Genomic DNA, 17,127 nt, shown 5'->3' with positions numbered 1-17,127 from the left:
GACTTAGGTTTCAAGAGGCACAATAGTTATATTCTCCAGCTCTGATTGCTGCAGGCCGGGCCTCTGGCTCCCCTTGAGATTGGGTTTCCGTGCCCTGGACGCTCCGGAATCGCAGAGAAGTGGGGGAGGGGCTGTGCCACACTGGAGAGGGCAGAGCAGCTCCTGAATTGCATTGGCCCTTCACAGGACAGCACCTCCAGAACAGAGCACACCCCACCTTCTTGAATCTCGGGCTTGGGGAGAGCCAGGGGAAGGACAGGTGGGCCCTGATGCCTCTCCTCCCTGGCCTCCAAAGGACAGAGCTGGAAGAGTTTCCTGTCTGGCCTGGTCCTCAGTGCAGAGTATACTGGGCACAGTGGGACACGGCTCAGGGTGTCCCGCTCACTCCACCCCTGCAGGACAGCAGGAAGTGGCTGGAAACATCTCCAAGTTGTGCTGGCCTGAGTGTTTGCAGGCGCTTGGGTTCACATGTGTGGATGTGGTAGAGCCAGGTCTGTGTGCCCCTCTCAGCCCTGAGGAACACCCTCCCTCAGTGATGCACGCGGGGGCGGCTGGCCAGCGAGTCACACAGGACCTTTTCTCGGAGTTTGTCTCTGGTGGGAGCTGAGGCAGAGTGTTCTTCGCTGCAGCGCACAGGAATTCCTCCCTCACCTAGCAAGAGCCATAAATATCTTCCTGCCTGTGACTGGAAATATATATATAAAAACATGCTGTCAGTTGGGTTCATGTGTAGCACTCAGCTCCTCTTGGCAGCTGGAGCTTCCCCCTCCAGAACTCTGACGAAGAGGCAGAGTCCTCTTGGAAGCGTGCACACGAGTGTGCGCACATACACACATGTGTGCAAACAGGCAGGACCAGGATACAAAATGGGGCTTGAGAGAGAGGAGGTGAAGGAGAAGGAAGGTAGAGGGAGAGATGCGGAGTCAAGACAGAACATATGCCAGAGGGAAAGGCGAAGAGTTGAATGAAAGAAGTTGGGAGCTTCAAGAGCTAAGAAGGTAGAGCTGGTGGAGGGTGAAACAGACAGCCCTGGGGGGCATTGCTGCTGCTCCGGGGGTTACAGAGGGGCCTGAGGAAGAGAGGGTCGCACACTGCCAACCATCAGCTGAGCCCCGCCCAGGCTGGGGTGCCTGAACCACGATGCCTGCCAGTCCACAAGCCATTGAACAGGGGGTGACCAGTGACGTGTGCAGGTGAATGAGGAATGGTCTCTTTAGTTTCAGAGCCTTGCTCTGGGGAGCCCACTTGGGCCCACCCCAAGGCAGTCCAGATTCGTCACCTTTTCCTGCCTAGTCCTCACTTCTGGGAGCCTTCTGGGTGGCCAGAGTCCCCAGGCACAACTGGCAGGTGAGGCCTCTGCCTCAGAGGTGTGGATCACCTGAGTGGTCCAGGTCCCAAGAAGGGGTCATGTGAAGGAGAGTCAGCAGAATATTCATGACCCCCAGCAACATCCAGAACAAGCTGTGGACTCCAAAATTCTCTCCATCCCAAAACCTGGCCCAGGGGCAGGAGCCCTGATGCCTGCGCACCCAGGCATCCATCCTCAAGCACAGTGGCTGGACTTGGTTTTGAGAAGGCCTCATAGGATGGGGATCGTGGGAGGATTCTTAGAGCATAGATGGCACTCTCTGGTCCTCTCAGCACAGCAAGGAGGAAGATGTTGTGTTGTTTTGGGGCTGAGGGGAGGTGACAGTGTCCCTGGTCCCTCTGTCCTGTCTCCAGTCTCTCCAGGAATTTAGGGCAGCTGTAAGGTCAGGCAGAGGGGTCTGGGATTCTATGCTGGCCTCTGTCCCCGTGGCCCTGAACTGGGGGGTATGTGCTTAGGATTCCCATCGCTCTGAGGACCAGGCCAGAAAGAAGGCTGAGGCTGGAAAGGCTGCCAGGGGATGTGGCCCTGAAAGGCTGAGGCATCAGAGTGACAGTCTCGGGGATGTGGGCTGGGCAGGAAAGAATAAAAGACGGAGTCGGGCACCTGCCCGCCTTGTGCCAGCCAACACCGTCCTGCCTCTCCACTGGCCCGCAGGCCACCAGCTGGCCCATTGTCCCCAGTGAGAAAGCAGACACTGGAGGGGGGCTCCCATGTGGCAGGAGCTCACTCATGCACGCCTGCCTGGCAGGGACTGCCGGAGGAGAGCCACCCCGCGCTGGGTCAGGGGCGAGGGGAGAAGGGGGGCAGTGGAGAGAGGAGCCCCCACCATGCAGCAGCCAGGTCTCCTCCTGTGCTGTTGGCAGGGGGCAGTGCGTGGGGCCTGCGAACAGGAGATAAAGAGTTCAGGCAGAGGGTTTTCTCTCACTAACCGTGGATTTGTGTGTTTGTTCAGCTGGTGGTTCTGATAAGCCCCATTCTGCCAGATAAAAGCTGAGCAGCCACGAGGCGGGGCTTGGGGCCTTCCTCCAGTCTGTCCTGAGGCCTGGGGTTATCCCCTCCCCCAGGGAGCCCAGACAGAAGGGAGTCAGGTGCTGGGGTGTCGTGTGCTCCCCAGTGGCTGTCCAGAGCAGGCACTGATTTCAGGGCATGGACTCCCAAAGAGCCCCTTGTGTAAGAAGACTGGCCCAGCTGGCCCCCACCTCTGGGTGGGGAGGGTGCCTCCTCGCCCTCCCCGGGAGCCGTGCACGGGCCCAGTAGCCTGCGGCGCTGGCGGAGCTCCTGCCAGCCCCTCCCCCATCTGTCCAAGACTCGGTCCAAGCTGACCCGGTAGACACAGGCCTGCTCCCATCACCTGAGGTCCTGTTGGGGCAGGGGTCCATTCTTGACAAACTAGTGGAGCCCTTGCGCCTGGGGGCGGCCCATGGGGGCTTCAGGGCTTTGAGCAGAGTGCAATGTCCCCAGGCCCGTGGCCTCAGCCCTCCCTGTCCTTTCTGCTCGGAGGTGCTGGCTGAGGAGGGTGAGGACCCAGGCCGCAGCTGCCCCGGCTACAGGGCTGGCTTCTGTGCCTCCGAGCCTGGGCCCAGATTTCCAGCGTCCCTGCCTTTTGTCCCCGAGCCGGCGGAGCCCGCCGCCGCGGCCGGAGGTGGTGGCGTTGCGGGGCGCCAGGCGTAAGATGGCTGCCAAGGGCTAAAATGGCTGCCAGCAGCGCCCGGAGCAGCGCCCGGAGGCGCGTGGCAGCAGCCTCGCCCGGCTGAGCGGCGTTCCTGCTCGCTTCTCCACACGGAGCCAACAGGAATAACAGCAATAACGTTTGGGGCAGTGTCCTGGTTCAGAAGGATTTCCTGTTTGTGGCGCTCTCCCGCAGCCCCATTTGTCTCTGCCTCAGCCGCTGGTTCACCTCCGTCTCTTTGTCGGGTTCTCTCTCGTCTTTGTGTCCCTGGGCTGGGCGTGTGCATGCGCAAAGCTTTCCAGCTCCACTGGGCCATTTTCGGGGGCCTGGACCCACCCCACCGGGTGGATCCAGGGCCTCCTCCGTCTCCCCTTCACTGACCCTGGCCTGGTCACTTGGTGGGGACTCAGTTGGTCCCGGGACAGGTGGGGCTGGTAGGGGCGGTTGGGGGCAGGGGCAGCAGAGGCCAGAGCACGTGCCTCTTGCTGGGCTCCACAAGGGCATCGTGAGGCTCTGGCCTTCCGGAATTAGTGACTGGGGAAAGGGCGGTCCTGAGGAAGCAGGCCCAAAGCAGGGGCCCCAGGAAGCCCTGGGGTGGGCGCCTCTGCCTTGGCCCCTCCTCTGCTCTCTGCTGGCCTGTCTGGGGCTTGAATCAGACCTAGAAAGCTAGGAATGGGCCAAGGTGGCAGAGTGACAGAAAATTCACACTGACAAGATGCTACGGCATAGAGAGATTGCCCTCCCCAGAACTTAGGCGGACGTTTAGTGAGTTCTCTCCAGAGCAGAGAGTGCCACTAACAAAGGGTGGCCCGGCTGGGCATAGCCATCCCCATGTGTGCATGCCCCCCCGTGGTGCCCCAGGAAGAACCCCAGGCTGGAGGGGCTGAGGGGGGCCCATTAGCAATTTCCTTTTAAACCTCTGTTTTCTTGACAAGATTTGTTATTATTTTTTGGCGACCTAACAAGATAAAGGATGGGGGAAGTGGGGCCTGAAGCCGTCCTGGGGCAGCCTGTCCTTTCCCACCGGCCACAGTGAGGCAGGTGACTGGGAAATGGCTTGAGCCGTGGTGGGGCCTTTGCTCTGAGAAGTCTACTGTTCTGCCTGCCAGCTCCAGTGGGGGCTCACGTCGTCCTTTTGGAATCTCCTTGCTGGTTACTCCCCAGTGTGAGCGTCTCAGCTCTGAGGCCAGTGGGGGGCTGATGTCCAGTCAGCAGGCTGATCTCACCTGGTGGGTGAGACCAGGGGGCAGGGTGGCTCCAAAGAGTGCGGCAAAGCCCTGGCCAACGCCAGTGCCCGGTTTTCCAATGCCACCCCCATGTTCCTCCATGCGCAGCTGATTCTCCACCAAATGCCTGCCTTCCTCCTGCCCCACATCCTGCCCAGGCCCCCCTCCACCGCCCTGTCACCAGCTGTCGTGCCCAGGCAGGCATTCTGGAGGTCCCCGTTGTGCCCCTAGCACACAAAGCTTTGAGGACCTGGGGGGTGGGGGCGGGGGGCTTTCCCAAGCTCAGCAAAATATTCACACACACACTCCACCCTGCCCCCAGCCCTCTGTGAGCTCCCACTGCACAATGGGCCCTTGTTTCGGGGCTCCCTCTGAGCAGCTGTGGCACTGGGGCATGAGACAGCCCAGACAGGCTGGCACAGAGCGGGCAACAGCGTCAGGGCAGACCTCCCCCTCCGTGTTGCCAGGCACTGCGTGCAAGCATAAAGGTGAGGTGGGGGTGGCTCAGGAAGCGAGGAATGGCTCCAGTTGATGAAGTGCGGAGAGGAAGGGGCTGCCTCTCTGGGCACTTGAGGCGGGTGGAAGATGGGGAACCCTTGGGTCCATCCCAGCTGTGCAGAACGGTCCCGAGCTTCTCTCCTAGGTACCCTTCTTGCTCTGTCAGCCAGTGCTGTTCACGCACTGGTAACTGTCGCCGGGGCACATTGCACAGTGTCTGGAGATGGTCTGGGTTGTCACAACTGGGGTGCTACTGGCATCTAGTGCGTGGAGGCCAAGGATGCTGCCCAACACCCTGTGGTGCCCAGGAATCCCCACCACGGGAGTTTCTTCTCCCTCTTCTGGTCTCGGGAGTCTCCCTGGGCCACTCCTGGAGGGGGAAGAAGGTGTTTACAGGGCTGGAGAGGTAGCGTTTGTGGGCATTTTGGTTTTGACCCATCCTCCCCTTTGTGTCTTCTGCAGAATCCGGACAATCAGATAGTTCAAACCAGCAAGGAGATGCGGACATCAAACCACTGCCCAATGGTCAGTTCCCCCAGCCCGCCTGCCTTCCTGCTTCCAACATTCCTGCCTGCTCTGCCCTCCAGGTCCTCCTCTGCCTTCCACCATTTCTTTCTCCTTTACTCAGGTGTCCCTTACCTGAGCTTTGGCTGCCAGCTGGAGGGGAGGGGACTCACCTGGAGCATACCCCTTCTTCCCTGGGGGCAGCAGTGGGGAGGTGGGGAGAACTTTGAGGAAACCAGCAGGCAGCCCTTCCTGGCCTTGCTTCAACTCACACTCACTAGCTCTTTTTCCTCCTCAGGGCACTTAAGTTTCCAGGACTGTTTTGTGACTTCCGGGGTCTGGAACGTGACAGAGCTGGTCAGAGTATCACAGAGTAAGTGAGTCCTTTCTTCCTGGACAGGGCTGAGTCAGCAGAGATGGGGGTGAGCAGGTGGCCCCCTACTGATGGGGTTACTGGGGAAGGGGGCAGACAGGGCTTCCTGGGACATCATCTGCCTCATGGGCACCAGGCTGAGAGGAGTGGAGGTGTCCAGAGAGTGGCATTTCTAATCTGTGCTTTGGAGGGAAAGAATCACAACTAGGCCCTGGCTGGTGTGACTTAGTGGACTGAGCACTGGCCTTCGAACCAAAGGGTTCCCAGTTCAATTCCCAGTCAGGGCACATGTCTGGGCCAGGTTCCCAGTTGGGGGCACATGAGAGGCAACCACACATTGATGTTTTTGTCTCTCTCTTTCTCCCTCCCTTCTCCTCTCTCTAAAAATAAATAAAATATTTTTTAAAAATCGCAGCTAAGGGTTCATCTTCAGCAGCCAGGGGGAGGTTTCCTCAGCAGGCTGCACAGAGATCTTGTCCTGGGGCTTCTGGGGAGCTCCACTGCTCATGGCCACAAAACAGACTCCACTGGGCCTCCTGCACCTTCCAAACCAATCATCTTCTTCCTTCTTCCTAGCTCCTGTTGCAACGGCATCAGGGCCCAACTTCTCGCTGGCGGACCTGGAGAGTCCCAACTACTACAACATAAACCAGGTGACCCTGGGGCGGCGGTCCATCACCTCCCCTCCTTCCACCAGGTAAGCCCAGCACCCCTGGCCTTCCCCCTCCCTGCCCCTACCTCCAAGTCATCCAGGCATTGTGAGCAGCTACACCCCAGCTCCCTGGGTGCTTCAAAAGGTCATGCGTTATTGAGGCCACTGGCTCCTGGGCAGCCAGGGCCCACCGTGCCCCCCACGCCCTGAACTTCCTGCTGCTGGCACTCAGCCCTGGGAACACAAACCTAAACAAGGCAGGGCTCTGCCTAGAAGGCGCTCCCAGTGGGGATCCAAGAAGGCCTCTCCCTTGGGAATGTGGCACTAGGGCCCAGACCTGCGGCATGCTGGAAAGGGCACGGGGGCACTCCAGACAGAGAGAGCAGCCTCCACCCCAGCTGAGGCTGCACAGGCTTGGGGGTTGAGGCCAGAGAAGCTCCGAAACTCCATGGGGGGGTTTCGGAGGTCAGAGCAGGTGTTTAGACTGAAAACCCACTGAACGGTTTCAAGCAGGAGATGCTGGGGATGTGTGCGCAGAAAGTGCCTCTAGTAGCCACGTGTGGGGAGAGAAACAACAGCCAGTCAGAGGCCCTCTGCCTGCCTGGAGGAGGGCCTGAGTCCTGGGGGTGGGGGAGTGGCATGAGAGGGAAGGGTATGGCCATTCAGCGATGTCCTGGGGTGGACACAGTAAGGCCTGGTCAGGGCCAGTTGTACAGGGCAGGGTGGGATCTCATCCCTTTTTTCAAAAAGTTGGATATTGTGGTTTACTGTGAGGTTTTGGTGTTCATTCTGATTTGTTTAAATATTACAGTAAAATGTTATACCATTTTCATACTTAAAATATCATGATGATGGAGTGAGCTTGACTAGGTGAGCCTCAGTCACCTTACCTAACCCTGGGGGCTGATGGGAAATAAAAGGTGTGGCCACGGAAGTAGCCGAGGGTTTTGCCCACTTCTTTGACTTGGGCTGCTTTGGTAGATGATGGTGTCAAGGAGGAGGAGGAGAATCAGGTGGGCTGGGCCCAAGGGGCTTCGGGGCTGGTCTGGAGGTGGATACCAGTGAGTGCCCAGAAATGCTGCCCTCAGCAGGCACCTGCTCCCAACATGGAAGGCCCTCAGTGCAGGCTCCCTCAGCCTGAGCCCCCGTACCTTGACCTGCCCTTGGCCCACCTGCTCCTTCTCCTCCTTTTCCAGCACCACCAAGCGCCCCAAGTCCATCGATGACAGCGAGATGGAGAGCCCTGTTGACGATGTCTTCTATCCGGGGACAGGCCGCTCCCCAGCAGCTGGCAGCAGCCAGTCCAGTGGGTGGCCCAACGATGTGGATGCAGGTATGGGCGTCACAGGGCCTGGCCCAGCACGAGGGCAGCCCAGAACCTCTTCTTCCCCCCAGTTTACCTGGCAGTTCTCCCACTGGTGCCCCCACTGTTGGCACTGCCTGGCTTCTGGCCACCTGATCTTCCAGAGGAGGGCAGTCCAGGCCGAAGAAGGGAGCACAGGCGAGGAGCGGGGCTGTCACTGAGTGGGCAGCAGCACCCAGTGGCACAGCAGGAGGAAAGCAGAGGCCTCTGGTGCCCTGCAGGTGGCCATGGCCTCCTGTTCAAAGCCTTCTTGGACTTTTTCTCTTGGGATTTCTGTAGAAAGGTTGCCCCAGCTCTGTGGTCTTCATGGTTTAAAGCAGTTTCTCAGACTGGGTATAGCTGACATCTGGGGCTGGATCACTCTCTGTGATGGGGCATGCTGGGCACCGTGGGGTGTTGAGCAGCAGCCCTGGCCTCCACCTGCTAGATGCCAGTGTAATAGCCAAAGATGTGTTCAGACACTGAATGTTCATTGGGTGGGGTAAGGAGAGAATCTTCCTTAGCTAACTGAGCTGAGAACTGCTGGCTTAAAGGGTGCAGCTTTCCAGAAAGGAGCAGAGTCTGGTAAAGGGTGAGCAGAATTGTTTCTAGGCCTCCCAGCCACTTCTATCCACCCCTTTCCTGGTGAACCCAGCCACGGTCACTTCCAGACTTGCTAGGAGGCGTGGGCAGACCTGGAGAGCCCAGGTGGAATAGAAGATGCATGTGCAAGTGTGTGTGGGCTTGTGTGCAGGTATGAGGAGGCTGGCTGCAGGGCACTTCTGCCTGGCACACTGGTGGTGTGGCCTGTGTCATGTCCTTGAGGGAGTGAGCTTCTGGGGCTGGGGGGGATGCAGTCCTGCATGGGCGGGGTGTGCACCGGGCACCTCTGCTGTGCTCCAGCCTGGGGACTGAGGCTTTGTTTCACAACACAGGAAGATGAGGGTCTGACCCAGTGGCACTTTTCCTGGTGTTTTCCAGATGTGACCCTACTGGGAAGGGACATGTGGATGGGCAGGGGGTTGGGCTGGGGGAGAAACAAGGTCAAAGGGTGGGGAGGTGCTGTCCCAGACACAGAATCTGCTTCTGCTCTTGACTCCTCAGGAGGAGAGGAGGAAGGGAGGAAGGTTCTCCTCCGGGCTGTGGGTTCAGGGAACAGGCTCTAGACCACCGCTAAGGCTTGCCTCTGTGGGACATCACTCCACAGGACTTTGGGTGCCCCTCCCAGGGCTTCCTGGAGGCAGGTGGGGGACATGGGCCAGCACAGCTCAGATGCTTCCCTGGGGAACCTTGGGAGGCGTAAAAGCAGTTGAGAAGGCTCTGAAGACACCCCTGCCAGGGCCTCAGTTAAGTGGCTGCTTCTGTAAGGCCTCATGTGCCTTAAAGATGCATCCGCCATGGCTGGTGGCCTCCAGGCCCCTCTGCCCAGACATGGTTCCCAAGGAGCCCTCCTCTTTAGGCTCCTGCTCTCTCCTTTCTTGGCTGTCTGCTGTAGAGCCTGCCATTTCTGCTCCTTCTGGCAGTCCTGCCACGCATGCACGGCTCCCAATACCCTCTTGCTGCGGCACCCAGCTTCCTCGCTTTCCTCTTTTCCTCCTTACCCACTTCCTATGTTGCTTCCCTGTGCTGAGACAAATCGCCAATTAAGCAGCCCAGCTGCAGGACAGGGAACAGCTGGGGAGGTGCTGTGTGGCCTAGGGGACAGCTGTGCACAGCTGGTGGGGGTGCTCCCCCCCCCACCGTGCCAGCTATCAGGTGGCACACAGCTGCCGCCAGATAACACCTCTTCTGGCGGGAGGCTGGGAGTTTGCCCTTCCCCCGCCTCTTCCCTCTGTGGTTTAAATGGCTCTTATTTCTCTGTTCTGAAGTCCCCTAGCCCCCCCCCCCCACTCAAACTGACTTGATTTGTGCCTCAAAGATGGCAGCTGCAGAGATCTGCTCCGACTCCACCTTACCCCTCCCTCCCAGCCTGGGCACAGCCTCTGAGGCTCAGCCCAGGGACCAGACAAGCTCCTCCAGCAGACCCAGCCCTGGGACCCTGCTTGGTCATAGTGTTGTTTGGATGTGGTGCCTGCTGGGCACTGAGATGACCTTGGTGGGCAGCATCAGGGTTCTAGAGGGGTGTTCTCTGTGCCCCTGTCTCCTGCTAAATGCCACCCAAGTTCTGGCACCAGGAGCAAAACAAAGCCCTGAAATGTCTCATCCTGCTGGGGCCTCTGGCAGCCAGCTCCACCCCCAGTGCCCAGCCTGGCCCCCTGACCCTGCCTCCCAACCTTTTGTGTGTGCCCCATGAGCTCGCTGTGTGCTCATCAGGGGACAAGGTGGACTCCACTCACCCCCCGCCCAGCAGACCTAAGTGCCTCACTTTCCTGTCCTCTCAGAAGCACCCCGGGGCTGGCTGGTCTGCATGCAGGGCCTGAGATGCAGCCCCATGGGGCACAGGAGGCAGGAGGAGCCCTGTGGGGGAAGGGCAGCCGGGAGGGCCGAGGAGAATGCGTGAGCTGCTGGCTTCCTGTCTTCCCCTGCTCCCACCCTGGCCCAGCTAAACCTGCACTGTGTTGCTGATTCCTCCCCCCAGGCCCGGCTTCTCTAAAGAAGTCAGGAAAGCTGGACTTCTGCAGTGCCCTCTCCTCTCAGGGCAGCTCCCCGCGCATGGCTTTCACTCACCACCCGCTGCCTGTGCTTGCTGGAGTCAGACCAGGTGAGAAATGGGGGCCCAGAAGGGGACATGGGGGAGGTGGCAAAACGCTGAGGGGCAGCTGGCCAGGTGAAGGGGCCAGGGTCGGTCAGGGCGACAGCCCCAAGCTGTTGGGTGGGCCAGGGAATGGGCCCTCCCTCCATAGCAGCACCGGCTGGAGGACCAGCCAGCCGCTGGGCGTCCTCACCTTGTTTTCAAGCATCTCCCACTTGCTTCTCACTCCCCATGTGCATGTGTGTAAACGTGCTTGCAGGTGTGCTGTGTGCTTGTGTGTGTGTGCGTGTGGGTGCATACATGTGTGGCAGGGAGTGTGTGCACGTGTGTGTGGATGTGTGCACAGGCCTGTCCTCAGGCCTCCTCTGACTTGCCCTCTGACTGCGGAGACCTCAGGCCTGCCCAGTGCTCCTCTCCCTGCTTCAGCTGTGGTTGGGAAAGCTTAGGCTTCTCCTTCTGCCTTTCCTTTTGGCTGTTCTTTCCCAGCTCCTGGCCACGCTCAGGGTCTGGCTTCCCAGCACCAGACCAGTGCGGCAAGGGGCACAGATCGACAGGAGCACTTGCAGGAATCCAGGGTCCCCCAGTGGCACCTGGACTGTTGTTCTGGGAGTAAAGCCGGCTACTGACATGGGGGCTCTCTTGCTTCAATCTCTAGAGAAGGCACTGGGCAGGGAGAACACCTCCATGTTCCTGAGGGGACAGAGTCAGGAAGTTGTGGGAGCTGAGTCCTCAGCCTCGCCACTCCCTCACTTGCTTCTTCCTCACCTTGGAACCCATCTGGCACCATCTGGTAGAAAAAGGCTTGAACTTTTTCTGGACACAGCCTTGTGTCCACCGCCATCTCCTGGGTCCTTCCATAGGACACAGAGAACAGCAAGGTTCGCCCTCCCGGCTTCCTCCTCGGGGCCTCCTGGCTGGGAGCCCAGAGGCAGCCTGTGCTGGGGCAGGGTGTGGTGGCCTCAAGGTGGGGGCAGGGAGCCCAGGCCCTTGGCTGCGGGAGGCAGCGGGCCCAGCTCCACTCAGCTTTTATGAACTCCAGAGAGAAGCCAAGTTTCCTCAGCCCCCTAATGAAACCAAGAGCAAGAGCGAGCTGATTGGAAACAGACGGGCGGGAGAGGGCTGGCTGGGGAAGGCTGGGGCCTGTTCCGGGGCTTGAGTTATGTGTGTGAGCTTGCGTGTGCAAGGACGCATGTGCGAATGTGATGGGGCCTAGGCAGCAGTGACCTGGTGCATGCCCGCCCACGAGTGGGAGATGCATGGCTCTGCGTGCACGTTGCGAGCCATCCTGCACAGGTTCGGGTCCTGTTCCCTGCCTCTCCTCCCTGCCCCAGGCCCCCATCCACACCCTGGCCCTCACCTGAGGTGCAAAATGCAAGGGGGAGCCCAATATCTCAGTTGTCACAATTAATGGTGTTTTAATGCATTATTTTTAAAAATTAAAATTTTCACAAAATAGACAGTGAGCAAATGTTGACATTTTAAACAAAAGACCGGGCCGACACTGTGCTTGCAGGGCCTGCCTTGCTCGTCTCTGGTTCCCATCAAACTCTGTAAAGATGAGCACCTGGTTGGGTCACAGGCCCCAGTTTGCCAATTGGATTTTTTAAAATATTGCATTGAAATGTTATTTACCTTGATAACTAAGATTTTTGTTGTTGTTGTTTTTGTACTATCTCAACTTCCATGCCAAGGATGGACCCTCACTCTCCTTACCCTGGTCCTGGCCCTGCTCTTGCCTGTTCTCCCTTTTCCTCTGAACCCTCAGTGCCCTAACCAGCAGTTTTCCTCATCTTCTGTCCACTGATGTCTTCTCTTCCCACTCTCATGCATGCAGGGAGCCCCCGGGCCACGGCCTCAGCGTTGCACTTCCCCTCTACATCCATCATCCAGCAGTCGAGCCCGTACTTCACGCACCCAACCATCCGCTACCACCACCACCACGGGCAGGACTCGCTGAAGGAGTTCGTGCAGTTTGTGTGCTCAGATGGCTCAGGCCAGGCCACCGGACAGGTGAGTCCAGAGGCCCAGGAGCCCCACCATAGCTCATCTCTGTGTTTGTCTGTCTGTGTCAGGATCACAGGGAGAGGGCCTGAGAGCCGGGAGCCCACCTGGCACTGGAGCAGCAGAGAGCCAGCAGTGTAAACGCCTTAGCTTTCTGGTCTGGGGTAGGGGCCTGTGTATTGTGCCAGGGCCTCTCTGTCGTGGTCCAGAGAGTTGGAGGCAGCAGCCGGGCCTGCCTTGCTCGGGCGCCTTGCCCTGTCTTCAGTCTCTGTTCCCCCTGGAGTGCACCCAAGAGCTGTTCAGTCCAGCCCCAGCCCCTTGGCTCCCCTCTTCAACCTCAGGGCTGCAAGGATTTCATAGGTTCTAGGCAAGGTTTCCCAACCGTGGCCCTATCGCCATTTGGGGCTGTTCATTCTCCGTGGTGTGAGGCTGTCCTGGGCACTGTGGGGTGCTGAGCCGTAGCCCTGGCCCCCATAGGCTAGAAGCCAGCGGCACCACTCCCTCCCCAGTCATGGATCAGGAGTATCTCCAGACTTCAGACTCCTGTTGGTAGGACTCTTAACAAGGGGGTTCCAGGTTACTTATGGTTTTGTAGAGCAGCCCTACTCCTTAACCTGGGAGAGACTGGTTTCCCATGGAGTTCTGCAGGGGGTGAGGGATAGGGGGGACGGGAGGCACTGCCCTTCTTTGTCAATCAGCCCTGGAGCCTGGGTCACTGACAAGCAGAATTGCAGGGTAGCTTAGCAAAGGAATTATCCCAGACATTGGTGGGCCAGAGACAACCCTTCAGTGGGAAGGTGGTCCTCAGTCCCCGCAGGAGTACTCTGGGTTGGGAACAGTGGTCTCTGGACCTTTGGAAAGCTTCCGGTTCCAGCAGCATGCTGCATTATGAGAATGTCCAACTGCTGTCCCCCAGGCTGTCCAGAGGTTAGGTGGGGACGTTGCTCAAAGGGCCACAATGAGGGGAGCAAATCAGAAACAAATGCCAAACCACACCCAGGGGAAGCAATGGGCAGCCTTCAGGTGCCCCGAACAGTGTGGGCATTTGCTGAGTGCTGGTGTATTATTTGGTGGGGCGGGGTGGGGGGGCTTCCTCACTCCCTCTTCCCTCCCTCCTGCTCTCCTTCCTGCTTTCCAGCTCCTTCCCCTCTGTGCCCTTCAAGGGCTTCTTTGCTGACTCTGCAGCTCTTTAGCACACTCAGAGCCTTGCCCACCTCTCTGGACAAGCTCTGTTCGCTTTTAGGGGCATTCAGGGAAAAGTGGATGTGACCCCTGATGGCTACTGCACTTTCTCCAGAGATGCCAGCAGAGTCTGTGGGAAGTGCCAGCCTATGTCCCAGGCCCCTTGGGACTTGTGCAGTGTGGATCAGAGAGGCCTGGAACCCTGCCTTGTCTGCCTTCTCACCTACAGAGGCAGCTGGGGTTTGGAATCCGTGAGACCAACCTGGGGAGCAGTTTAGTCCACAGAGCCAGTCAACCCCTTGGCATCCTTACGGCTGGATCCTGACATTCTCCCTTGACTGCTCAAGATTAGGGTCTCGCTTGGCCTGGAAGGTTCTCTCCTCCAGACAGTTTCTTGCTCTAAGTAGACTGTGGACAAAACACTGCAGGTGGGGGGGGAAACAGCTACCCTGGTTAACAGAGAGGCTGGCTCGGCTGGGGAGCAGCCTCTTTGAGTTTCTTCTTGTGACCTGTTGTGCCCAAGAGAAGAGGGGGTGTCTGTGTGGGGGACCTGTTCCAGCTGGTCCAGTGTCGGAGAGGAGTCTAGAGACAGCCCCAGGCTCTGGAAGAGGAGAAAGCCAGAGGTCCCAGCTCTGCAGCTGACTTGGTGGCAGGGAGTGGCCCACACTAAGCTGTACTTGCTCCATGGCCACCTTCAGACCAGTAGTTAGCATGCAGAGTCACCTGGAGGACTTGCAAACACACAGGTGGCTAGGCCTCACCTAATTCTGATTCAGCAGGTCTGTGCTAGGCCTGAGAATCAGTATTTCTCCCCAAGTTCCCAGATGCTGCTGTGGCTTTTAGTCAGGGAACCACTTTGAGAACCACTGATCCAGAGCCTAGAGGAGTAAATTCGTAACTTCCATGGGAGTTCAAAGTTACAGATCATCTTTACAGAAAAATACATGCATACAAAAGTTTTACAGATGATTTGCAGAAGGGTTCCCAGGTGCCACTTATGGCCTGTCTTCAGACCCCAGTATTAGGCCCTAATTAAGGAGAACCATATCAGTAAAGGCCAAGGCCGAATGGAAACACCTCTCAGAGATGCAAAGAACAGAAAGAGGATGCCTCGTTAGCTGTGTTTCTGGTAGAGAGAAGAGACCACCAGACAAACACACTGGAAAGGTTGCAGGGCTCAGGGGGCATCAGCAGGCCTGATTCTAGCTCAGTCTCCACCACCAACACTGGAGCAGCCAGGCCCTCGTCTTCGTCGGCCACTAGCGTGCATTTCTAGCTCTTAACTCGTGAGGCTTTAAGTTACTGCAAAGTCACAACACCTTGAGATTTTAAAAACCTCAACCTATAACCCAACCAGAACAGAGACACCCAGCCTGCTTGGAAGTCGTTTCTAGAAACCAAATGTAGAACAGCAGGTTTTATGTCCAGCCATATCAAGCTGGAATGAGTATTATCCGGTGGGATTAGTGATTTAGATCCTCCTGGGTGCAGACTGGCTCTGGGGAGGAGAATGAGGTAGAGGCTGCCCTGGGAGCCAGGGCTGCCTGTAAAGCCCCCGCATCTCAGCTTCCCGGGGCCCCAGGCTCAAGGTGGCCCAGAGAAGAGGGGTGAGGCTGTGGTCTGTGGAGTTTCCTGCCCTGATGGAAAAACAAGATAGCAACCTGTTCATATGTGGGAAGGAGGGAGAGGGGCTGCTGCTTGTATCTCAGCATCAACCCTGCAGAGCTGGGAACCCCTCCGGCCTGTGCTTGGAACTGAAGGGACTGTTTCTAAAATGACACTTGGCATAAAGGGTCTCCTGCCCACGACACAGATGGGGACCAGCAGCCACTGCTTGCTTTTGTGAGGGGTCTCTGAATGGGCCAGAAGAATCAAGTCCAGGGAACCATCTGGAGGGACAATGTCAGACCCGAGCTGGTCATTAGAGGTGAAGGACAATGGGCAGAATGGCCAGGGTTCGCAGGGGCATGGGGCTCTGTAGTTCTAAAGTGCATCAGGATGGACTAGTTGATTCTATTCAGTGGGACTTGAGTGCTGTAGGATTGAGCCACACAGAGGTGGCCCTCCATGGCTTACTGGTGAGCCTGGGTGGAAATCTACTTTAAAGGCTCCAGTAGAGGTCAAGAGCATCCTGAAAGAATCGGGCAGAGAGAGATGGATGGTGGTCCAGGGAGTTTGGCTGGTCCCCACATCGGGGACAGTGTTTTGTGAGCAGGCCTTGAAGGATATAGGAAAAGGCATTCTAGTCTGGTTCTGCAGTGAGCGTGTGTAGCCCAGCTGCTCAGGCTGTGTATCTGGAACCCCCAGGCGGTTTACTGGGGGAAGCACCTTGGGGGAGGAGGTATAAGGGCACAAGTGCTGGGAAACCCATCTAGCCTCCACTGTGAGGGCCCTGAGTGTCGAACTGGGGAGATCCTACTTTATATCAGACGCAGTCAGAGCTACAGGAGGTTTCAGGGGACAGGAGAGCTCTGAGCGTCCAGCCATATCAAGCTGGGATTAGCACTATCAGGCGGGATTTGGATTTGGAGAAGAGGGACGTTTCTCCTGCTAGAGAAAACCCACAGGACCCCTGCAGTCAGACAGACGTCGCTGTGACCTTCAGGCCGTGGCAGTTAGTGCAGCTTTGGACAAACCACTCAGGTGCACAGAGCCTGTTTCCTCAGCTGTGAAGGGGGGTGTAGAGCTCCCCTTCCAGCAGGATTTCCCACTTGTGGTGCTGATACCGTTTGGACAGACGAGCCTTCGTCCTGGGGGCCATCCTGGGCATTGTAGGGTGTTGAGCAGCATCCCCTGCCTCCACCCACTAGCTGCCAGTCACATCCCTCCAGAAGTTGTGCTAACCAAAATGTTTCCAGACATGGCAGTGTCCCTGGGGAGCAGAATGGCCCTGGAGTGAGAATTGCTGATTCATACATTCGTTGTTGGATTGGACACTACGGGAGTAAAGTGCCTGGTACAGAGCTGAGTGCCAAGGGCGTGGAGCAGAAGAGCACACTGTCAGCACAAGGGAAACCTCTTGTGAATCTCATTTTCATAGTCAGGCAGAACCAGTGATGACAGAAAGATGGGCCACCTGCAGACGTTAGCGGGGCAGGTCCCACAGGGGTTGCCTATCAGGAGGAGGAGGAGCACAGGAGCCTCCCACCTTGGAGAACCCTGGCTAGATGGGCGGGCAGAGCTTTGCCCCATGAGAGAGGACCCAGTTTAGGATGAAGAACTCTGGCCCAGCCCCCTTGAGCTCAGGCTGCTGGTGGTCCTCAGAGACACTGCCCAGAGTAAGGGGAGGTACATGCCTAGAACTCCAGGGAGGTCTCTCCTGGGAAATTGTGCCCGTGGGAGGCCAGGACCTTTGACTCGCCTGTGGTGCCTACATCCCAAGAAGCCCAAAAGCTGCTGCACGTAAGGACACCCACAGGAGTGTGAGGCATGAGAGGGAATAAAAGACAAGGAGTTGACCTGGTGACCCAGCATCTGGGCTTCTGAGGGCATTGGACGAGGAAGTTCGCTTGAAGGACCTCGTGAGAACTGGAGAGGCAGCAAATGGATTTTCCTCCCACGCTCTTCTATAGCATATAGACCAGCGCCCCACTGTCCTCAGGCCCCTGGAGTTGAGGGC

General features: G+C 57.9%; 1 protein-coding gene across 4 annotated transcripts in view; it reads left to right on the top strand.

Moving 5' to 3' along the window:
* NFIX (nuclear factor I X) overlaps positions 1–17,127 on the top strand; it is a 92,289-nt gene that overhangs the window by 66,636 nt on the left and 8,526 nt on the right. For 3 of the 4 annotated variants that reach the window (XM_037041853.1, XM_037041856.1, XM_037041854.1), the window contains exons 3-8: positions 5,225–5,287; positions 5,565–5,639; positions 6,216–6,336; positions 7,488–7,624; positions 10,212–10,334; positions 12,160–12,335. In XM_037041853.1, coding sequence (XP_036897748.1) covers positions 5,225–5,287; positions 5,565–5,639; positions 6,216–6,336; positions 7,488–7,624; positions 10,212–10,334; positions 12,160–12,335 — 695 coding nt within the window. The remainder of the gene's footprint in view (positions 1–5,224; positions 5,288–5,564; positions 5,640–6,215; positions 6,337–7,487; positions 7,625–10,211; positions 10,335–12,159; positions 12,336–17,127) is intronic. The other variant, XM_037041855.1, reaches the window with a different exon arrangement.

This window comes from Sturnira hondurensis, unplaced genomic scaffold, assembly GCF_014824575.4.
Source record: "Sturnira hondurensis isolate 20B ecotype Veracruz unplaced genomic scaffold, ASM1482457v3 Scaffold0003213, whole genome shotgun sequence".
NCBI lineage: Eukaryota > Metazoa > Chordata > Mammalia > Chiroptera > Phyllostomidae > Sturnira > Sturnira hondurensis.
The sequence above is the reverse complement of the archived record's forward strand: the minus strand, read 5'-3'. Positions and strand labels throughout refer to the sequence as shown.